The sequence below is a fragment of the Bubalus kerabau genome, chromosome 6 (assembly GCF_029407905.1).
Source record: "Bubalus kerabau isolate K-KA32 ecotype Philippines breed swamp buffalo chromosome 6, PCC_UOA_SB_1v2, whole genome shotgun sequence".
Lineage (NCBI taxonomy): Eukaryota > Metazoa > Chordata > Mammalia > Artiodactyla > Bovidae > Bubalus > Bubalus kerabau.
The window spans coordinates 95,189,519-95,207,775 of NC_073629.1; the positions used below are offsets into that span (position 1 = coordinate 95,189,519).

The 18,257-nt window shown below is 42.9% G+C and overlaps 1 protein-coding gene and 1 pseudogene across 5 annotated transcripts in view; one reads left to right on the top strand and one right to left on the bottom strand.

The window, feature by feature from the left end:
- Positions 1–18,257, bottom strand: part of OSBPL9 (oxysterol binding protein like 9) — a 164,439-nt gene that overhangs the window by 128,471 nt on the left and 17,711 nt on the right. For all 5 annotated transcript variants that reach the window (XM_055585927.1, XM_055585926.1, XM_055585925.1 and 2 more), the window contains exon 2: positions 7,853–7,903. In XM_055585927.1, coding sequence (XP_055441902.1) covers positions 7,853–7,903 — 51 coding nt within the window. The remainder of the gene's footprint in view (positions 1–7,852; positions 7,904–18,257) is intronic.
- On the top strand, positions 509–3,553 carry LOC129655463 (sterol regulatory element-binding protein cleavage-activating protein-like; annotated as a pseudogene).

Below are 18,257 nucleotides of genomic sequence, written 5' to 3' on the forward strand. Positions count from 1 at the left end.
TATTCCTTATTTTTATAATTACATGAAATCAACAAGAAGCATTTTTTGAATACCTACTTACAATGTACCATGCATTTGTGACACTGGGTGTGAACTCACTAGTGGGCAGAGAAAACAGACTACTTAACATGTAATATCATGTAAAAGCCCTTTCATGGTTTTAAGTCACAAACGGAAGAGGATCAAATCTGTTAGAAGGGTGTGGGTCAGGAAGGCTTCATGAAGAATCACCATTTGAAAAGTATCTTAAAAGATGAGCTTGGTCACCATGTACTGCCTGCCATCTGCCACACACGGTGGGATACTGCTTCAAGAACTTGCTTCAGACTCGTGTGTGCAGACAGTGTCCACTGTCAGGGCTGTCCAATGTGTGCCAGGCTGATCCACGGTCACTTCCCAGGAGGGAAGCAAGGTGACTTCAGCTGAGGATGACCCTGACTGAAAGGCTGCAGGAGAGGTATCTCAGACCTGCTACAACCATGGGCTGTTCCGTGAGTACAGCCTCTACACCAGGAAGAGAGTGGTCTCGTACACCATAATCCTGGTCTTCCAGCATTACCATTCAAGTTTCTGGGCAGTCTGCGGGCCTCCCTGATGCTCCTGCACCCCAGTCCCAACTGGGCAGAGAGCCTGGTCCACGTGCACTTCAAGGAGGAGACTGGCATTGCTGAGCTCATCGTCCTGTGCCTACCTACATCAGGCCTACTTCTCCTTCACGTGCAAGATACACAGAGCCAAGTCCAAATAGGGGCTGGCTCTGCCCACCATGGTCACAGTACTCGGATCACTGCTCACATCTGTGGGGCTCTGCACACTCTCTGGCCTGATGCCCACCCTCAACAGTGGTGAGGTTTTCCCCTACCTTGTGGTGATCACTGGGCTAGAGAACGTGTTGGTGCTCACCAAGTCAGTGGTCTCCACCCCAGTGGATCTCAAGAGGAAGCTGCGCATTGCCCAAGGCCTAAGCAGAGAGAGCTGGTCCATCATGAAAACCATGGTCACAGAGCTGGGCATCATCCTCGTTGGCTACTTCACCCTCATGCCTGCCACTCAGGAGTTTTTATTGCTTTGCCATTGTGGGCCAGTGTCTGACTTCTTCCTTCAAACGCTGTTTTTCAGCACTGTTCATTGACATTTGCTGGACAGAGCTGGCAGATATGAATAAGTGGCTGCCCCCTGAGGCCCGACTGCCCCCTGCTAAGCCAGTGGCATGGCCAACACGCCTTGAGCGGCAGTTGTCCACACCCTACACCATCACGCTGCAACCATTCTCCCTCCAAAACCTACAGTTCCCCAAGAGGCTGCATGCAGTCTGCTTCCTGGCCTGAACCCGCCTAACACAGCACCAACCATGGCCGGCACTGTTGTCTTGACTGGTATCCTGGTGTACACAGACCTAGCTGCCCAGGTGATAGAACAGGGTTCTCTGGGTGAGAGCACCCTGGCTCCCCTGCCTGTACCTAGTGATGTGGTGCCCTCCAGCTACCCAGATCCCACCTTCTCCATCTTCCCACCTGACACCTCTAAGTCACCCAAGAACCAGACATGGCCAGGGGAGCTGCCCAGGCCCAGTGGTCCACCTGAGGGTGTCCAAGATAGCCCAGCCCCAGAGTAACCTGGGGACCTGAGGATGAGGAACATTGGAGGAAACTGTCCTTCTGCCACTAGCCAACACTCTTCAGCTACTACATCATCACACTGGCCCAGAGGTACGTCAACCTGCTGCCTGTCACCCCCCGCCTCAAACCCAACGGAGGCCTCTGGAGGGGCGGCACCCTCAGGATACCCACAACCCCTGGCTTCCACTATGGTCTGGGCAGAATGGGCTCTGGGAGGCCAGCCTCAGGGGCCAGATGGTGCATGCACACAGAGACATCACCCCGTACAAGGTGGTGGGGCTCAGCGAGGCCTCGGGCATCATTGTGCTGCTGCTGCTCTGCCTGTACCGCATGCTCTGCCCGAGTAACTATAAGTATCCTGATGCACGACCCTGGCAAACCCATGGTATGGGGTGCTGGCCTGCAGTGACTACAGCTACAAGCCACCTGAGACGGAGATCGTGCCCCTGGTGCTGCATGGGCACCTCACGGACATCAAGTCTCTGGCCAACGATGGGATGCTCCTGGTGAGCTGTTGCTTGGCAGGCCACATGTGTGTATGGGATGCACACATCGGAAATGACCTCACCAGCATCTGGCGACCAGGCGGGCAGCACCATGACAGTGGTGTTGGCAATGTGTTGGAGGCTCAAGAGAGCTGGGAACGGCTGTCAGATAGCAGGAAGGGTGGCCAGAGTGGCCCGGGGACAGTCCTCCACTACGGTACCATCACAGGGCCCTCCACTGCCTCCCTTCTTTGGGGATCTGTCAGACCTCACCTGTTTGATCAACACCAACTTCTCAGCATAGCTGCAGCTCCCAGAGCTAACTCAGCCTGAGTCCTAGCACTGGGTGGGCTGCCGCCCTGCTCAGGACTCCCCAGGCAATGATGTCAGCCACCTGGTGCAGCCGGTGTACTAGGAAGAGATTCAGAATGGCTCCTGTCCACACACCAGCCCTGCACCCACCCTGCCCCAGGGCCCTGAGAATGAGGGAGGCACTCCTCTCAGAGCTTCCTTTCCTCATCTGGTCCCCCAGCACAGACGGCTCTATGTGGAGCCTGGAGCTGAGGGCAATCCCATCGTGGTGGGTGCAGCAGTGGTCGGCTGGAGGTGTGGGAGGCCATCGAGGGCACTCTGCACTGCAGCACCGAGGAGGTCTCCTCTGGCAACACGGAGACAAAAGGACTGGCTGCCTGGCTCAATAGTTTCCTTGACTTCTCCTTGGAGACGCACACCTGCCCTCAGCTTCCTGCAGTTCCGAGGGGCCCCAAGGCAGGGCAGTCCCCCAAATTCCCCACGTACAGCAGCAGGGACACAGCAGCACTGACCCACAGTGCCCTGTGCACACCAGAAGCCCATCACAGCCTGGAGGCAGAGGCCAGGCACTGGGCGACTGGGAGCCAGGGCCACACACTGAGGGTGATCGGACTGGAGGACTCAGGCTGCCTCTTCACTCTGCAAAGCCACTCAGAGGCCATCACGACTATGTACACTGACCAGACCACAGGGCTAGTCAGTGCAAGGTAAGATGGGGCCATGCGCCTGTGCGACGTGTTGACTGGCAACCAGGTCAGCCACATGTTCACTCACCGTGGAGATGTCACCTCCCTCCCCTACACCACCTCCTGCGCCACCAGCCGTGGTCTAGATGACCTTGTCGGGATCTGGGACTGCAGCACAGGCATCAAGCTCTACTCCAGTCAGCAAGACCTGGGTTGTGGTGCAAGCTTGAGGGTCATTTCAGACAACCTGCTGGTGACCAGCAGCCAGGCTGTGCTTGCTTTACGGATCTAAACCATGGGGACCTGTTATACAGTCAGTCTACCTGGGGAAGAAGACTGAGGCCCAGCTGGCCTGCCAGATCCTGTTGCTGAACAACGCTACCATTGCTTACAACTCTGGCAGCGAGCTTAGCGAGTGTACGTGCTCTCTGTGCAGGAGAAGCTGGACTGAGGGTGGGCCTCCCTGCCCATTTGCCTGGGTGCTCTGTGGGGCAGTGCACTGGCCTGGGGAGAAGACCTGGCCTGTCTTTGGGAAGCTGCCTGTGAACTGTCCTGTCCTGCCTCATGATTGTAATATTAAACTTAAAAAAAAAAAAGGATGAGCTCACCAGATAAGGGCACAGAATACTCCTGACATAGAAAAATATATGATACAAGGTTGAAGAAACAAAGTGTGGTGTGGTTAGAACATAGGATAGGATGGATGAATAGGCAGGAAGAGACCCGTGAGAGCTTGTTATGTTCCTTTGGAATCTCGATGATAGGTGCATCATCACGACCACAGCTACCATCATCGTTCACAGCAGTTACCACTGCATGTGTACGACGTGCCAAACTCTGTACATACATAAGTGCTAAACCTCACAATCTTACAAGTTAGATGTTACTTCATAGAAGTTAAGAAATTTGCTCAAAGGCACAGAGTCAGTAAGGGGTGTAGCTAAATGCTATTCAGCTCCAGGTCTCTCTGATTCTACCACACCAGTGGTCCCAAACTTGGCTGTACAACACAATCACCTGGAGAAGCTGTTTAAAAATAAAAGGTTCCAGACCCAGTTCTAAAACAGTATATCACTAGAGTGGAACTTGGAAATCTATATTGCAAACAAACTCTCCAGATGTTTCCTAAATAGAAAGCCAAATGGTAGTTCAGCTTCTTGAAAATAACACAAAGCCTCTTAAAACACACATACACACCACCACACACACACACACACACACACACACACAACTAATTAAAAGCCTAATAAGTGAGTAATCCTCACAAAATTCTGCAAGGATATTATCATCCCCACTTAAAAGAAGAGAAAACCTAAGGTCTGGAGAATTACCGATTGCTTCCCTCTTCCAGTCAACAAAGCAAAGAGCAAAAATAAGATTCAAACACAGGTATAGTGAGCTCTTCTCGGTCATGCTGTGTGGTAGAATTCTAAAATACCACCCCGCCCAATGACCCCGTCCCTGTTTTCTCTCTTCCCCTTTGAATGTGAGTGGAAACTGCAAATATGATGAGAAGTTACTGTAGGGATTATGTTACAGGAAGAGTAATCTCTGAAGTGATCACATGGCAAAAGGGAGATTATCTGGTGGGTATAACCTATTCTAATCATATAAGACTTTCTAAAAGCAGAGTGTTTTCTGCAGCTGGTAACACAAAGGAGAAGTCAGAGAGGCTTAAAGCACTAAAAGAATTCCATGCACCATGCTGACTTGAAGATGGAGGGGCCACAAGGACAAGGAGTATGCATAGCCTCTAGAAGTTAAGCACAGATCTCAAGCTGACAGCCGGCAAGAAAATGAGGACCTTGGTCCTTTAATCACAAAGAACTGAATTCTTCCAACAACCTGAATGAACCTGGAAGCAGACTCTCCCCTTGTAGTCCCTCAGAGCCTCCAAATAAGAGCCCGGCTTGGCTAACATGATTTCAACAAGGAGAGAACCTTTCTAAGGTGTTTGATCTACAGAACTGTAGATTAAAAAACTGTAGATTAAAAAAATGTGTTTTTTTTTTAATTGTGGTAAAGTACACATAACATAAAATTTACCATTTTAATATTTTTAAGAACATTCACATTGTTGTACAACCATCCTAACCATCCATTTTCAGAACTTTTTCATCTTCTCAAACTGGAACTCTGTATCCATTAAACAAGAAATCTCTAATCCTCCTAGCCTCAACCCCTGGAAGCCACCATTCTATTTTCTGTTTCCATGAATTTGACAACTCTAGGTACCTCATGTAAGTAGAATCAAACAGTATTTGTCATTTTGTGACTGACCTAATTCATGTAGCAAATGCCCTTAAAGTTCATCCATGTTGTAGCATGTGTCAGAATTTCCTTTCTTTTTAAGACTAAACACTATTCCATTGTTATGGATATATCACATTTGTTTAGCCATTCATCCATCAAATGGACACTAGGGCTGCTTCCATGTCTAGACTATTGTGAGTAACAATAGTTGCTCACAATAGGTGCTGCTGCTTTTGCAAACAGCACCTATGTATACAAATATCCACTCAAGGCTGTGCTTTCAATTCTTTTGGATATATACAGACATTTATATATATATATATATGAGTGTTGTTTTAAGTCCATTATTATGAACATTGAGTAAGTAAAAGGAAATAATCAAGCATTTATTTATCCTATTTGAATTGTAGCACTGGGTAACCAAATAACTGATGAAGTGTTTCCTTATATGATTATTTCTGATAAAAATTTAAACAAAATGATAAAATATAATATTGCAAATGGATCTAGGTACTGCATCAACAGTTGGTAATATCTGGGAGTTCCCTGGTGGTCCAGTGGTTAGGACTCAGCAACTTTCAGTGTCGTGACCCAAATTTAATCCCTGGTTAGGAAACTGACATCCTGCAGCCAAGAACAAAGTTGCTAATACCAATGAAGAGCAAAAACCAGACACTGCCTCCTAATAAAAGAATACAACACAGCCTAAAGTCTTGCCAAAGGGATCAAACCTAAGTCTGACTCAGTCTCTGGATCAGCTGCCAATATGTAGGAAAAGAGACAGGAACATGCTGAATTGCACCAGTACGCAATCGATAAAACCTCCACTATGGAAAACTCCTACAGGTCAAAGGGTCTGGAGTCATCAACAGATAAATTGCAAACAAAAGATACCAATTTTTTTAAATGGGCAAGATAAAATGTAGAATTTAGGAAGGCAAATCTAAGAAGTGGTTCCTATAAAACAAGAGTGGTTACTTTAGGAGACAGGGAGGCAGATGCAATTTGAACGGGACACAGAGACAGGCTTCCACAGTAACTGGGCCAAATTCTACTTCTTAACCTACAAGGTAGCCACGAGGTTTCATAAATAATTAAGCTATATTTAAAAGAAAAAAAATGTGCATTAAGTGTAACAATCCAGATTGAATTCAACTGAAGAGCTGTCTCACTACAGCGCTGCCAAAGTCTCACTACTGACTGAGTCTATCTCAAGCCAAGAAAGCAGTTAATACCAGACTGAGCGGTGACTGAGGTCAATAACAAGTGCTTAGAAAAGCAATTAAACCAAGAAGGCAAAAGCAAAAACCAAAGGAAAGGGGAAAAATAGCCAAGAGCACAATAAGCTGAATTTTCAAAAATCTTTATGCTGTCATATATACACCATCTGTTCAAAACAAGCCTGTCTCATTTCCATCCTGCAAATTCACCATACTTAACTCCTATCTCAGTGTCAAAATTTTTCCATTAGAATTTGATTTCTTTCTCAGAGTTATCTCCCATTTCTACCAATAACCTACTGCTAATAAAGGCAATCATATATTTATGAAATACATTTACATCCTCAAAAGTAAGGGTACAGAAAAAAAGATGGCAGAAAGAAAGCAACAGGAATCCGAAAGAAGAAAATGCCACTAGAAGCACATTTACCTATTAATAGTTACGACAGAGATAGGTCCTTCTTCAGATACAGTTGAGTACTAGAAACTATATCCTCAACCCTGCATTCGTCCTTGTCTTTAGCTATTCAGACAATGGCGGAAACTGAACAGGAAATAGAAAACAGTTTGAAGCTATAGGCCTGTACTGTCCAATAGGTAGCCCTGAGTCACATGAGGCTATAGGGCACCTGAAATGCAGCTGATCTGAACCAAGATGTGCCATAAGTACAAAAGACATAGTGGATTCCAAAGACGTAGTATGAAAAAAAGGAACGTAAAATATCGCAATAATTTTTTTATTGATTGCATGTTCAAATAATATTCTGGATATACTGGCATAAACAAAACATATCATTAAAATTAATTTCACCTGCTTTTTCAATGTGACACAACAAAAATTTTAAATTATATATGTTGCTCACATTATATTTCTAAGGGACATAACTGCTGCAACACCCATTATTAAATAGTGTTGAACAGAAAGAATTAAGCAGCTGAAAGTGGGGATTTTTCAGAGTTTTTTCCTACTGCTTACTCTATTGCCAACACTACAACTTATTTAATTTCCAGCCCCTGTCCCTGGATACAAAACAGATTTAAAAAATCAGTAGGTGCATCAAGTCATGGATACAACATTAAATTAATGGGCCAAAAGAACTGAACTCTAGCCCTGGTTCTGGAGTTACCCTGGAGAAGTCATTTTTCCTCTGAGCCTTAAACTTGTCTGCCCCACCAATTAAGTAAGGGAGCTAAACTAAATTTAGATTCCCATGAATCTGTCAAAATAGTTTTCTTTCTGTCAAAACTGGTTTTCATAAAAATGAATAAATACTCACTCTGAGTCTAACACATCCTCTGCGAGAGCCTCTCATCATTTTGTCCTTGGACTAAAAGAAAAACAAAAACATTAAATGAATAAAAGATAAACAGACTTTTTAGAATCATCTAGGGGTAAAGAGATAAATTTTATAGTAATATTCCTCCCTTTTCCCCATCCCTGTCCCACTCTACCCAGCCATCACTTAAAGACAGGAATTAGCAAACGTAAAATGTTTTGTGCTGTGCCTCGTCACTCAGTCATGTCCGACTCTGCAACCCCATGCACTGTATAGCCAACCAGGTTCCTCTGTCCACGTTCTTCCAGGCAAGAATACTGGAGTGGGCTGCCATGCCCTCCTCCAGAGGATCTTCCCAACCCAGGGATCAAACCCAGGTCTCCCGCACTGCAGGCAGATTCTGAGACACCAGGGAAGTAGTTTATACAAATAAAGCTAATCACAGAATTTTATGTGTACCTTAAACATGGCATGAAAAAAACAAAACAAAACAAAAAAAAACATGGCATATATTACACTATATTTTCATTTTTCCTTCATATCCCTTAACTCTCAACTAAAATATGTTTCTCACATTTCAGTGAGTTTGAGAGTCACCTGAATCTGCGGGTTTAAGAATCACTCCCAGATGATTCTGACTCAAGCAAACAGAGGACACATCTTGAGAAAAACTGCTTTAACTTTGTCTCTGCAACTCCCTAGATAGGTCACATTTTTTTTTTTTTTTTGCCTCTGAGATTTCTCATCCAATGTTTCTCAGTTTAGAATATCCTTGGCTCTGATTTTCTGCCTTGGATTATCACTCATCAAGTGCCCTACCTCTAATTAGAATTCCCACCCCTGGACTCCTAGCATCTCTTGTATGTTTCCCGACCCTGGCACCTTGTGCTATAGTGGCTGGTTACTTGTTTGACTCATCCACAAGGCTGCAAATTCCTTAGGGGGTAGAAACTGTATCTGACTTATGCTTCAGAACAGTGTCTGGCACACAGTAGGTGCTCAGAAAATATTTACTAATAAAACATTTTTATCCTTTGTTTCTGATGCTAGACTGAGCTAAGCAAAGACTGTGTTCTGAACAATAAGCCCCATGTTGACATCCAGTAAATATTCCTAGAATTAACTTAGTCATGTGTAAAAAATAAAGTAAAACCTCAAACAACTAAAGCTTTAAAAATATTTAATACCTCAACAACTGGTATTTTTTCCACTACGTGACAAAGAAGTAAAACAAGTCAATATCATGGAGTTACGTTTTTGAAGAAAACTGTCCCACTTTAAACCACAGATGCCCTACATCCATTGTACTGAGCCACAGGCAAACTTCCAGCCATAAGATAACTATACCTGGAGGATTTCATGTACAGCATAATGACTATAGTCAATAATACATATTGAATATTTGAAAGTGGCTAAATGAGTAGCTCTTAAAAGTTCTCACTACAAAACAAAAGGTAGCTATAAGACGTGATAGTGGTTGTGTTGTTCAATCTTATTGTAGTAATCACTTCATAATATATATGTATACCAAATCATCACATTGTACACCTTAAATAATGTTACATGTCAATTATACCTCAATAAAGCTGAAAAAGTAAATTTAATCATTTCTCAGAGAGATTTGCCTGCCTATACACAAAGATCTGCCTTATCCTTCTCACTGCAACATGCTGTTAACACATCTATGCCATTGCTTTCACTGATTGTAAGCTTATCAGTGTAACAACATTACAATAAATCAAAGCAAACTTTCTTCAAAAATAAAAAAAAATGAAACAAAAAAGCACAGTAGTGAGCTACAGAAATTCATGTTCAGAAATTACTGAAATACTGTACAGAGTCTTCTTGCAAGTATAACCACGATTCACACATTTTATTAAAAATTCTCAACATTAAACAGGGTTAAAAATGACCCTGTATACGAGACAGCAAAAGAGACACTGATGTATAGAACAGCCTTATGGACTCTGTGGGAGAGGGAGAGGGTGGGAAGATTTGGGAGAATGGCATTGAAACATGTATAATATCATGTATGAAACGAGTCGCCAGTCCAGGTTCGATGCACGATACTGGATGCTTGGGGCTGGTGCACTGGGACGACCCAGAGGGATGGTATGGGGAGGGAGGAGGGAGGAGGGTTCAGGATGGGGAACACATGTATACCTGTGGCGTATTCATTTCTATATTTGGCAAAACCAATACAATATTGTAAAGTTTAAAAATTAAATTAAATTAAAAAAATTGAAGAAGGAAAAAAAAATTTCAGAATTTTAAAACTTAAAAAAATAAATAAATAAATAAACAGGGTTAAAAATGAGTTCTTTACTAACAAAATAGCTGGCAAAAACACAGTTGACAAAAACATTCCCTAAGCATTTAATAGCCCTTTTACTGTACCCTATATTTATCTTCTTTCCAAAAGTGTCACGGCAAAACACAAAAATAATAATTAGGTTTGAAAATACCCAATGAGAGTTAGAATGCAACTCAAACAAGGTAACAAACATCCTTGATTCTCTTCCATTTTTAAAAATCAGATTATAGTAGATAAAAAAAGGGCAAGACGGGGTAATAAATAATTACAACAAACATAACTAGGAAACAATCAGACAAATTCAGACTGTGGGACATCTTATAAAATAATTGGCCTGGACTATTTTAAAATGTAAAAAAAAAAAAAGACTAGCACATAAACAATTGTAAAAATAAATTAAATTAAAAGGAGCAAAAATAAATTATGTGCATACAGGCACAAAGTACCGTGAACTACAGAATGCTCCCTGCCATTGAAAAAGATCAGGGAAAGCAACAGAGAAGGGATCAGGTCTCAAGCTTTAACCTGGGACTTTAAAAAAAACAAACAACAGAATTCTAGAGAGAGAAGGTAGGCAAAAGAGGTATTCCAAGCAAGGTAACAACATCAGCAAAGGAACAGGTATGGAAAACTTTACACATGAGGTCTTCACAGAAGTGCAGACTTATAGCCCAAGCACAGAGTGTGAAGAGGGAGGTAGAGAGAGGTGGAGAGATGAAGCTGAAAAGGAGATGTGGGGACCAGGTCCTGGGGGGATCTGAAAGAAACAGTGAGTAGTTAAGGAAATTAAACTTCAATAGTTAATGGAGAGCTAAAGGTTTATGAACATTCTCAAGGGTGTGTTAAAGAAAAACAGAAGTTAAATATGAGAACTTGGGGGAAAGGGATGATGGTGACATTAACGATACAGCAAAAGCAGTAGCGGCATCAACAGCAGCAGCAGACTCGCACTCATTGATGACCTCCATGTGCTATGACTTTATACACAGTAAACCTCACAAGACCTTGCATTGGTAAGAGTTATCCACATAAATGAAGGTGACATCAGGGAGATCAAGTAAATTACCCAATTAAATTACATGTGTAAAACATAGCAGTTTGATACAGCCGACACAGTTTGGAATGGCTGCCCTGCCAATCATTCTCCCACATCACACCTGTGCTGATACCCTTGACTCCTGCTCCTTCTCCACAATGACACAGAGCCCTCTCCCTCATTTTCTTGCCACTCAACTCCAATGTGTAGCCAAAGAGAAGCTGGTATGACTAAGTCCCCCTAGGCACAGTGAGTGCTGAGGGGTGGTTATTGGACCAAGCTGGCCAATCACAGGACCTATGACCTCAGGGACAAGGCAGGATGGAGTCCTTTCACAGGAGTTTTTCTACTGGCGTTGAGAGAAGAGTTCCTTCCTATATGTTCTTGAAGCTTAAGGAACAGTTGCCACAGGTCTTGTGCCCTCTACATGAAGGAAGCAATAACTAAAGCATACACGCTGAGAGAAGGAGAGGGGAGAGGCAGAAGGTTCTACCTGCAAGTGATCTCCAGCTATCCTCTGATCTGAAGCAAACCTGCCAGTGCTATTCACTGAAGAGCAGGGGGTTTTGTTTTGGAAGTTTGGCAGGGGGCATTGTTTTTGGTTTTGATGCTCTTATTGTCTCTTTGGGTTTTTTTTTTTTTACAAATACAAGTAGTGATGAGAGAAAAGGTACAGCCAACAAACATAACCCCAACTCCGGTGATCTTCCTACCAGGTGCCATGCTAACAATGTTCTCAAACTTAGTAACAAAAGTATTTTTTAGCAAGTTAGCACAAACATACCTCCAAGCCACAAGGCTCAGCACCTTGAGAGGTACTCAGAAAACAGATGGTAAAATCTTTTCAGCGATTTAAGAAAACAGAATCCCCCATGAAGCAGAAAGATACAGGGGTGATGTGTTCTACTTCTAAGAGGCTCCAGGACTAACAAAGATGGTTGGATTTGGTGGCTGGATTTGCTGGTTTCTTATATCTTACTAATGCAAGGGCAGTGGATTCTGATGTAACAAGCCATGCAATCAAAAATCACTTTTTTGACTTTGCTGGTGGTCCAGTGACTAAGACTCTGGACTCCCAATGCAGGGGGCCTGGGTTCAATTCCTGGTCAGGAAACTAGATCCCACATGCTGCATCTGAAAGATCCCACATGCCTCAACAGAGATCAATGACCCCACGTTCCACACTAAGACTCAGCACCCCCAAAGAAATAATTTATATTAATCCTTATGATAACCCCAAGCTATTGATTCAGATTACAATTTGTATTAAAATTTCAAAGTAAATTACCACAAATACAATATAATGCTGCCTATCACACACCTGTCCCCCAAAATCCATTCTCCTCTTCTTCCTTTCAGTATTAACATCCTCCACCCCAAATTTTAACTTATATGGAGAGTACATCATGCAAAAAGCCGGGCTGGACGAAGCACAAGCTGGAATCAAGATTGCCAGGAGAAATATCAATAACCTCAGATATGCAGATGACACCACCCTCATGGCACAAAGTGAAGAAGAACTAAAGAGCCACTTGATGAAAGTGAAAGAGGAGAGTGAAACAGTTGGCTTAAAGCTCAACATTCAGAAAACTAAGATCATGGCATCTGGTCCCATCACTTCATGGCAAATAGATGGGGAAACAATGGAAACAGAGACTTTATTTTGGGGGCTTCAAAATCACTGCAGATGGTGACTGCAGCCATGAAATTAAAAGATGCTTTCTCCTTGGAAGAAAAGCTATGATTCATCTAGACAGCATATTAAAAAGCAGAGACATTACTTTGCTGACAAAGATCTGTCTAGTTAAAGTTATGGTTTTTCCAGTAGTCATGTATGGATGTGAGAGTTGGACCATAAAGAAATCTGAGCGCCGAAGAATGGATGCTTTTGAACTGTGGTGTTAGAGAAGTCTCTTGAGAGTCCCTTGTACTGTAAGGAGACCAAACCAATCAATCCTAATGGAAATCAGTCCTCAATACTCATTGGAAGGACTGATGCTGAAACTCCAATACTTTGGCCACCTGATGCAAAGAACTGACTCCTTAGAAAAGACTCTGAAGCTGGGAAAGACTGAAGGCAGGAGGAGAAGGGGACGATGGAGGATGAGATAGTTGGATGGCATCATGAATTTGAGCAAGCTCAATGGACGTGAATTTAAGCAAGCTTCAGGAGTTGGTGATGGACAGGGAACTCTGGCATGCCGCAGTCCATGAGGCTGCAGAGTCAAACATGATTGAGCAACTGAACTGAACCCCAAATTTTAACTGAACACGTGGCTCCCCTGCTGACTATTACATTTCAAGCCTCTTGCAGCTAGCTATATGCTGTATCTAGGTATAGGCCAGTGGGCTGTGAACAGAAGCAATGTGCAACAGATTGATCCTTTCAAAAGAAACTTCTTGAAAAGAAGTTATTTGCAAATGTAATCGAACATTATCCAAGACTGATCATGAAAAGTAAAAGTGTTAGTCACTCAGTTGTGTCCAACTCTTTGCGACCTCATGGGCTGTAGCCTGGGCCAGGTTCCTCTGTCCATGGAATTCTCCAAGTAAGAATACTGGATTACAGGAAAATAAAATAAAATGTTAAAAAAAAAAAAGAGAGAGAGAGAGAAAATACTGGAGTAGGCAGCCATTCCCTTTTCCAGGGGATCTTCCCAACCCAGGGATCAGACCCAGGTCTCCTGCATTGCAGGAAGATTCTCTACCATCTGAGCCACCAGGGAAGCTCTGGGACTGACATACGTTAAGCCATAAAACAAGCCTCAATAAATTTAAAAGAACATAAATAAAACAAAGTATGTTCTTTGACCAAAACAGATTAAAAGGCATGCTCAGTAACAGAAGGAAATTTGGGAAATCCACAAACAGGTAGAAGTTAAATTATACTCCTTAACAACTAATGGCTCAAAGAAAAAAATAACAAGGGAAATTTGAAAATACTTCAGATGAATGAAAATCAATATTCATTATTGATTGTTGAGGAATATTCCCCATCATTCATCCCTCAAGTTTTACACTACAGATAACTCCCGCATCTCCCACTCCACATTATAGAAGGCCTCAGTTGAGCAGTAGCAGGTGGCACTAGTGGTAAAGAACCCGCCTGCCAATGCAGGAGACATAAGAGAGGCAGGTTCGATCCCTGGGTTGGGAAGGTCCCCTGCAGGAGGGCATGGCAACCCACTCCAGTATTTCTGCCTGGAGAATCCCCATGCACAGAGGAGCCTGGCGGATTACAGTCCATAGGGTAACAAAGAGTCAGACACGACTGAAGCAACTTAGCACACATACACGCACATACTACAGACAGAGACTTTGTTGTTTGGTCACTAAGTTCTGTCTGACTCTGGACTGCAGTACATCTGTCCTTCTCCCCTGCTCTTCATTATCTCCCAGGGTTTGCTCAGATTCATGTCCATTTAGTCGGTGATGCTATCTAACTATCCTCTGCCGCCCCCTTCTCCTCCTGCCCTCAATCTTCCCCAGCATCAGGGTCTTTTCCAACGAGTAGGCTCTTCACATCAGGTGGATAGAGCTTTAGGGAAATATACAGAATCAGTATACAAGGGGACAATGATGTCTGGGGTCTTTCCAAGATCCTGGAAGATGACTGCCTTCCTTTAAAGAAAACAGACACAGAACAGAGATATATATAAGAACATCATTAAGAGCTGGAACTGCCTGGAGGTAATTATACTAATTATGATATTATACTAAGTATAGAAAGTATTAATAGTAATAGAACTACAGTGGGAAGGTCAGAACTAGAACCAGAAAGTCAGATGTTTTGCTGACCAAGAGATTAGATCTGTTCTTGTAATAGGTATGTATCTAACACAGAGATATTGCATCTTGATACCAAAGCCTGATGCCTTTAAATATCTATAGCTCTCTTTGGTCTGCTTCTGCATATAAATTTGGCATCCCATATAGCTTGCTTGCAGAGACTATTAATGTATGAATCAGATAGCCTAAATATGCAGTCTCCTTAACAATTATATTTCTTGTTATGAACTAACAAATTTGAATATTAGTTTATGCAATAGTGACCACAATGTAAATACACTTAATGAATATTATTACATGTTAAACACTAATAAACTTTATTTTTTTGTTAACATGTACTGAACTCTTAGATTTGATAGACAGAGTACCTGACGAACTATGGACGGAGGTTCGTGACATCGTACAGGAGATAGGGATCAAGACTATCCCCATGGAAAAGAAATGCAAAAAAGCAAAATGGCTGTCTGAGGAGGCTTTACAAATAGCTGTGAAAAGAAGAGAAGCAAAAAGCAAAGGAGAAAAGGAAAAATGTACTCATTTGAATGCAGAGTTCCAAAGAATAGCAAGGAGAGGTAAGAAAGCCTTCCTCAGCGATCAATGCAAAGAAGTAGAGGAAAACAATTGAATGGGAAAGACTAGAAATCTCGTCAAGAAAATTAGACACCAAGGGAACATTATATGCAAAGATGGGCTCAATAAAGGACAGAAATGGTATGGACCTAACAGAAGCAGACGATATTAAGAAGAGGTGGCAAGAATACACAGAAGAACTATACAAAAAAGAGCTTCATGACCAAGATAATCACGATGGTGTGATCACTCACTTAGAGCCAGACACCCTGGAATGTGAAGTCAAGTGGGCCTTAGGAAGCATCACTACGAACAAAGCTAGTGGAGGTGATGGAATTCCAGTTGAGCTATTTCACATCCTAAAAGATGATGCTGTTAAAGTGCTGCACTCACTATGCTAGCAAATTTGGAAAACTCATAAGTGGCCACAGGACTGCAAAAGGTCCGTTTTCATTCCAATCCCAAAGAACGGCAATGCCAAAGAATGCTCAAACTACCGCACAACTGTACTCATCTCACACGCTAGTAAAGTAATGTTCAAAATTTTCCAAGCCAGGTTTCAGCAATACATGAACTGTGAACTTCCAGATGTTCAAGCTGGTTTTAGAAAAGGCAGAGGAACCAGAGATCAAATTGCCAACATCCTCCGGATCACCGAAAAAGGAAGAGAGTTCCAGAAAAACATCTATTTCTGCTTTATTGACTATGCCAAAGCCTTTGACTGTGTGGATCACAATAAACTGTGGAAAATTCTTCAAGAGATGGGACTACCAGACCACCTGACTTTTGTCTTGAGAAACCTGTATGCAGGTCAGGAAGCAACAGTTAGAACTGGACATGGAACAACAGATTGGTTCCAAATAGGAAAAGGAGTACGTCAAGGCTGTATATTGTCACCCTGCTTATTTAACTTATATGCAGAATACATCATGAGAAACACTGGGCTGGAAGAAGCACAAGCTGGAATCAAGATTGCCGGGAGAAATATCAATAACCTCAGATATGCAGATGACACCACCCTTATGGCAGAAAGTGAAGAAGAACTAAAGAGCCTCTTGATAAAAGTGAAAGAGGAGAATGAAAAAGTTGGCTTAGAGCTCAACATTTCAAAAACTAAGATCATGGTATCCAGTCCCATCACTTCATGGCAAATAGATGGGAAAACAGCGGAAACAGTGTCAGACTTTATTTTTTGGGGCTCCAAAATCACTGCAGATGGCGATTGCAGCCATGAAATTAAAAGCGCTTACTCCTTGGAAGGAAAGTTATGACCAACCTAGACAGTATACTAAAAAGAAGTATGCTTTGTCAACAAAGGTCCGTCTAGTCAAGGCTATGGTTTTTCCAGTAGTCAAGTATGGATGTGAGAGTTGGACTATAAAGAAAGCTGAGCGCCAAAGAATCGATGCTTTTCAACTGTTGTGTTGGAGAAGACTCTTGAGAGTCCCTTGCACTGCAAGGAGATCCAACCAGACCATCCTACAGGAGATCACTCCTGGGTGTTCATTGGAAGGACTGATGTTGAAGCTGAAATTGCAAAACTTTGGCCACCTGATGTGAAGAGCTCACTCTTTTGAAAAGACCCTGATGCTGGGGAAAGATTGAGGGCAGGAGGAGAAGGGGACGACAGAGGATGAGATGGTTGGATGGCATCACCGACTCAACGGACATGAGTTTGGGTAAACTCCGGGAGTTGGTGATGGATAGTGAGGCCTGGTGTGCTGCAGGTTCATGGGTTCACAAAGAGTCAGATACGACTGAGTGACTGAATTGAACTGAACTCATATAATCCTGGGGTAGTGCTTTAAACACAATTAAATACAATTTTATTTACTTCCCATACCAATCTTATGATATAGGTTCTTTTATTATACCCACTTTATAATTGAGAAAATAAAGGCTCAAAAGGCGTAAGTTACTTGCCCATGGATTCACAGATAACAGGTAGATAGAGAGGATTCCGGAGAAGGCACTGGCACCCCACTCCAGTACTCTTGCCTGGAAAATCCCATGGACGGAGGAGCCTGGTAGGCTGTAGTCCATAGGGTCGCAAAGAGTCAGACATGACTAAGCGACTTCACTTTGACTTTTCACTTTCATGCATTGGAGAAGGAAATGGCAACCCACTCCAGTGTTCTTGTCTGGAGAATCCCAGGGACGGAGGAGCCTGGTGGGCTGCCGTCTATGGGGTCGCACAGAGTCAGACACGACTGAAGTGACTTAGCAGCAGCAGCAGCAGAGAGAATTCCAATCCAGGTCTGACTCTAAAGGTTATGCATTTCTACCACAGTTACTACAGATCTGGTTAACTTAAATCTCCTTTCAAAGTTTCTCCGAGCCACAAAGGCTGTGTGTCAAATCAGCGATCCTCTGAATTCATCAGCGCAAATATCACCCCACAAAGCACTGCAGCAGTGCTTCAGAGGGTGGTACCCCCTCTGCCTTCTGAACTACTGCCAGCATATAAACCCTAGGTCATTAGACCAGATAGAGGTCCACATCACTTATCTGAGATTTTTGGTTCAAACGTGCTTTAAAATTCAGAATTTTCAAAAAGTACCATACAAATAGTACATAAACTGTCACACACCTGCAACAGAGTCTGGATTATTAAGCATTTAATTAATTTCACAATCAAGCATACTAATATTTTGGTAGTACAACATATATTTATATTAAGCACAATGGAGATTATA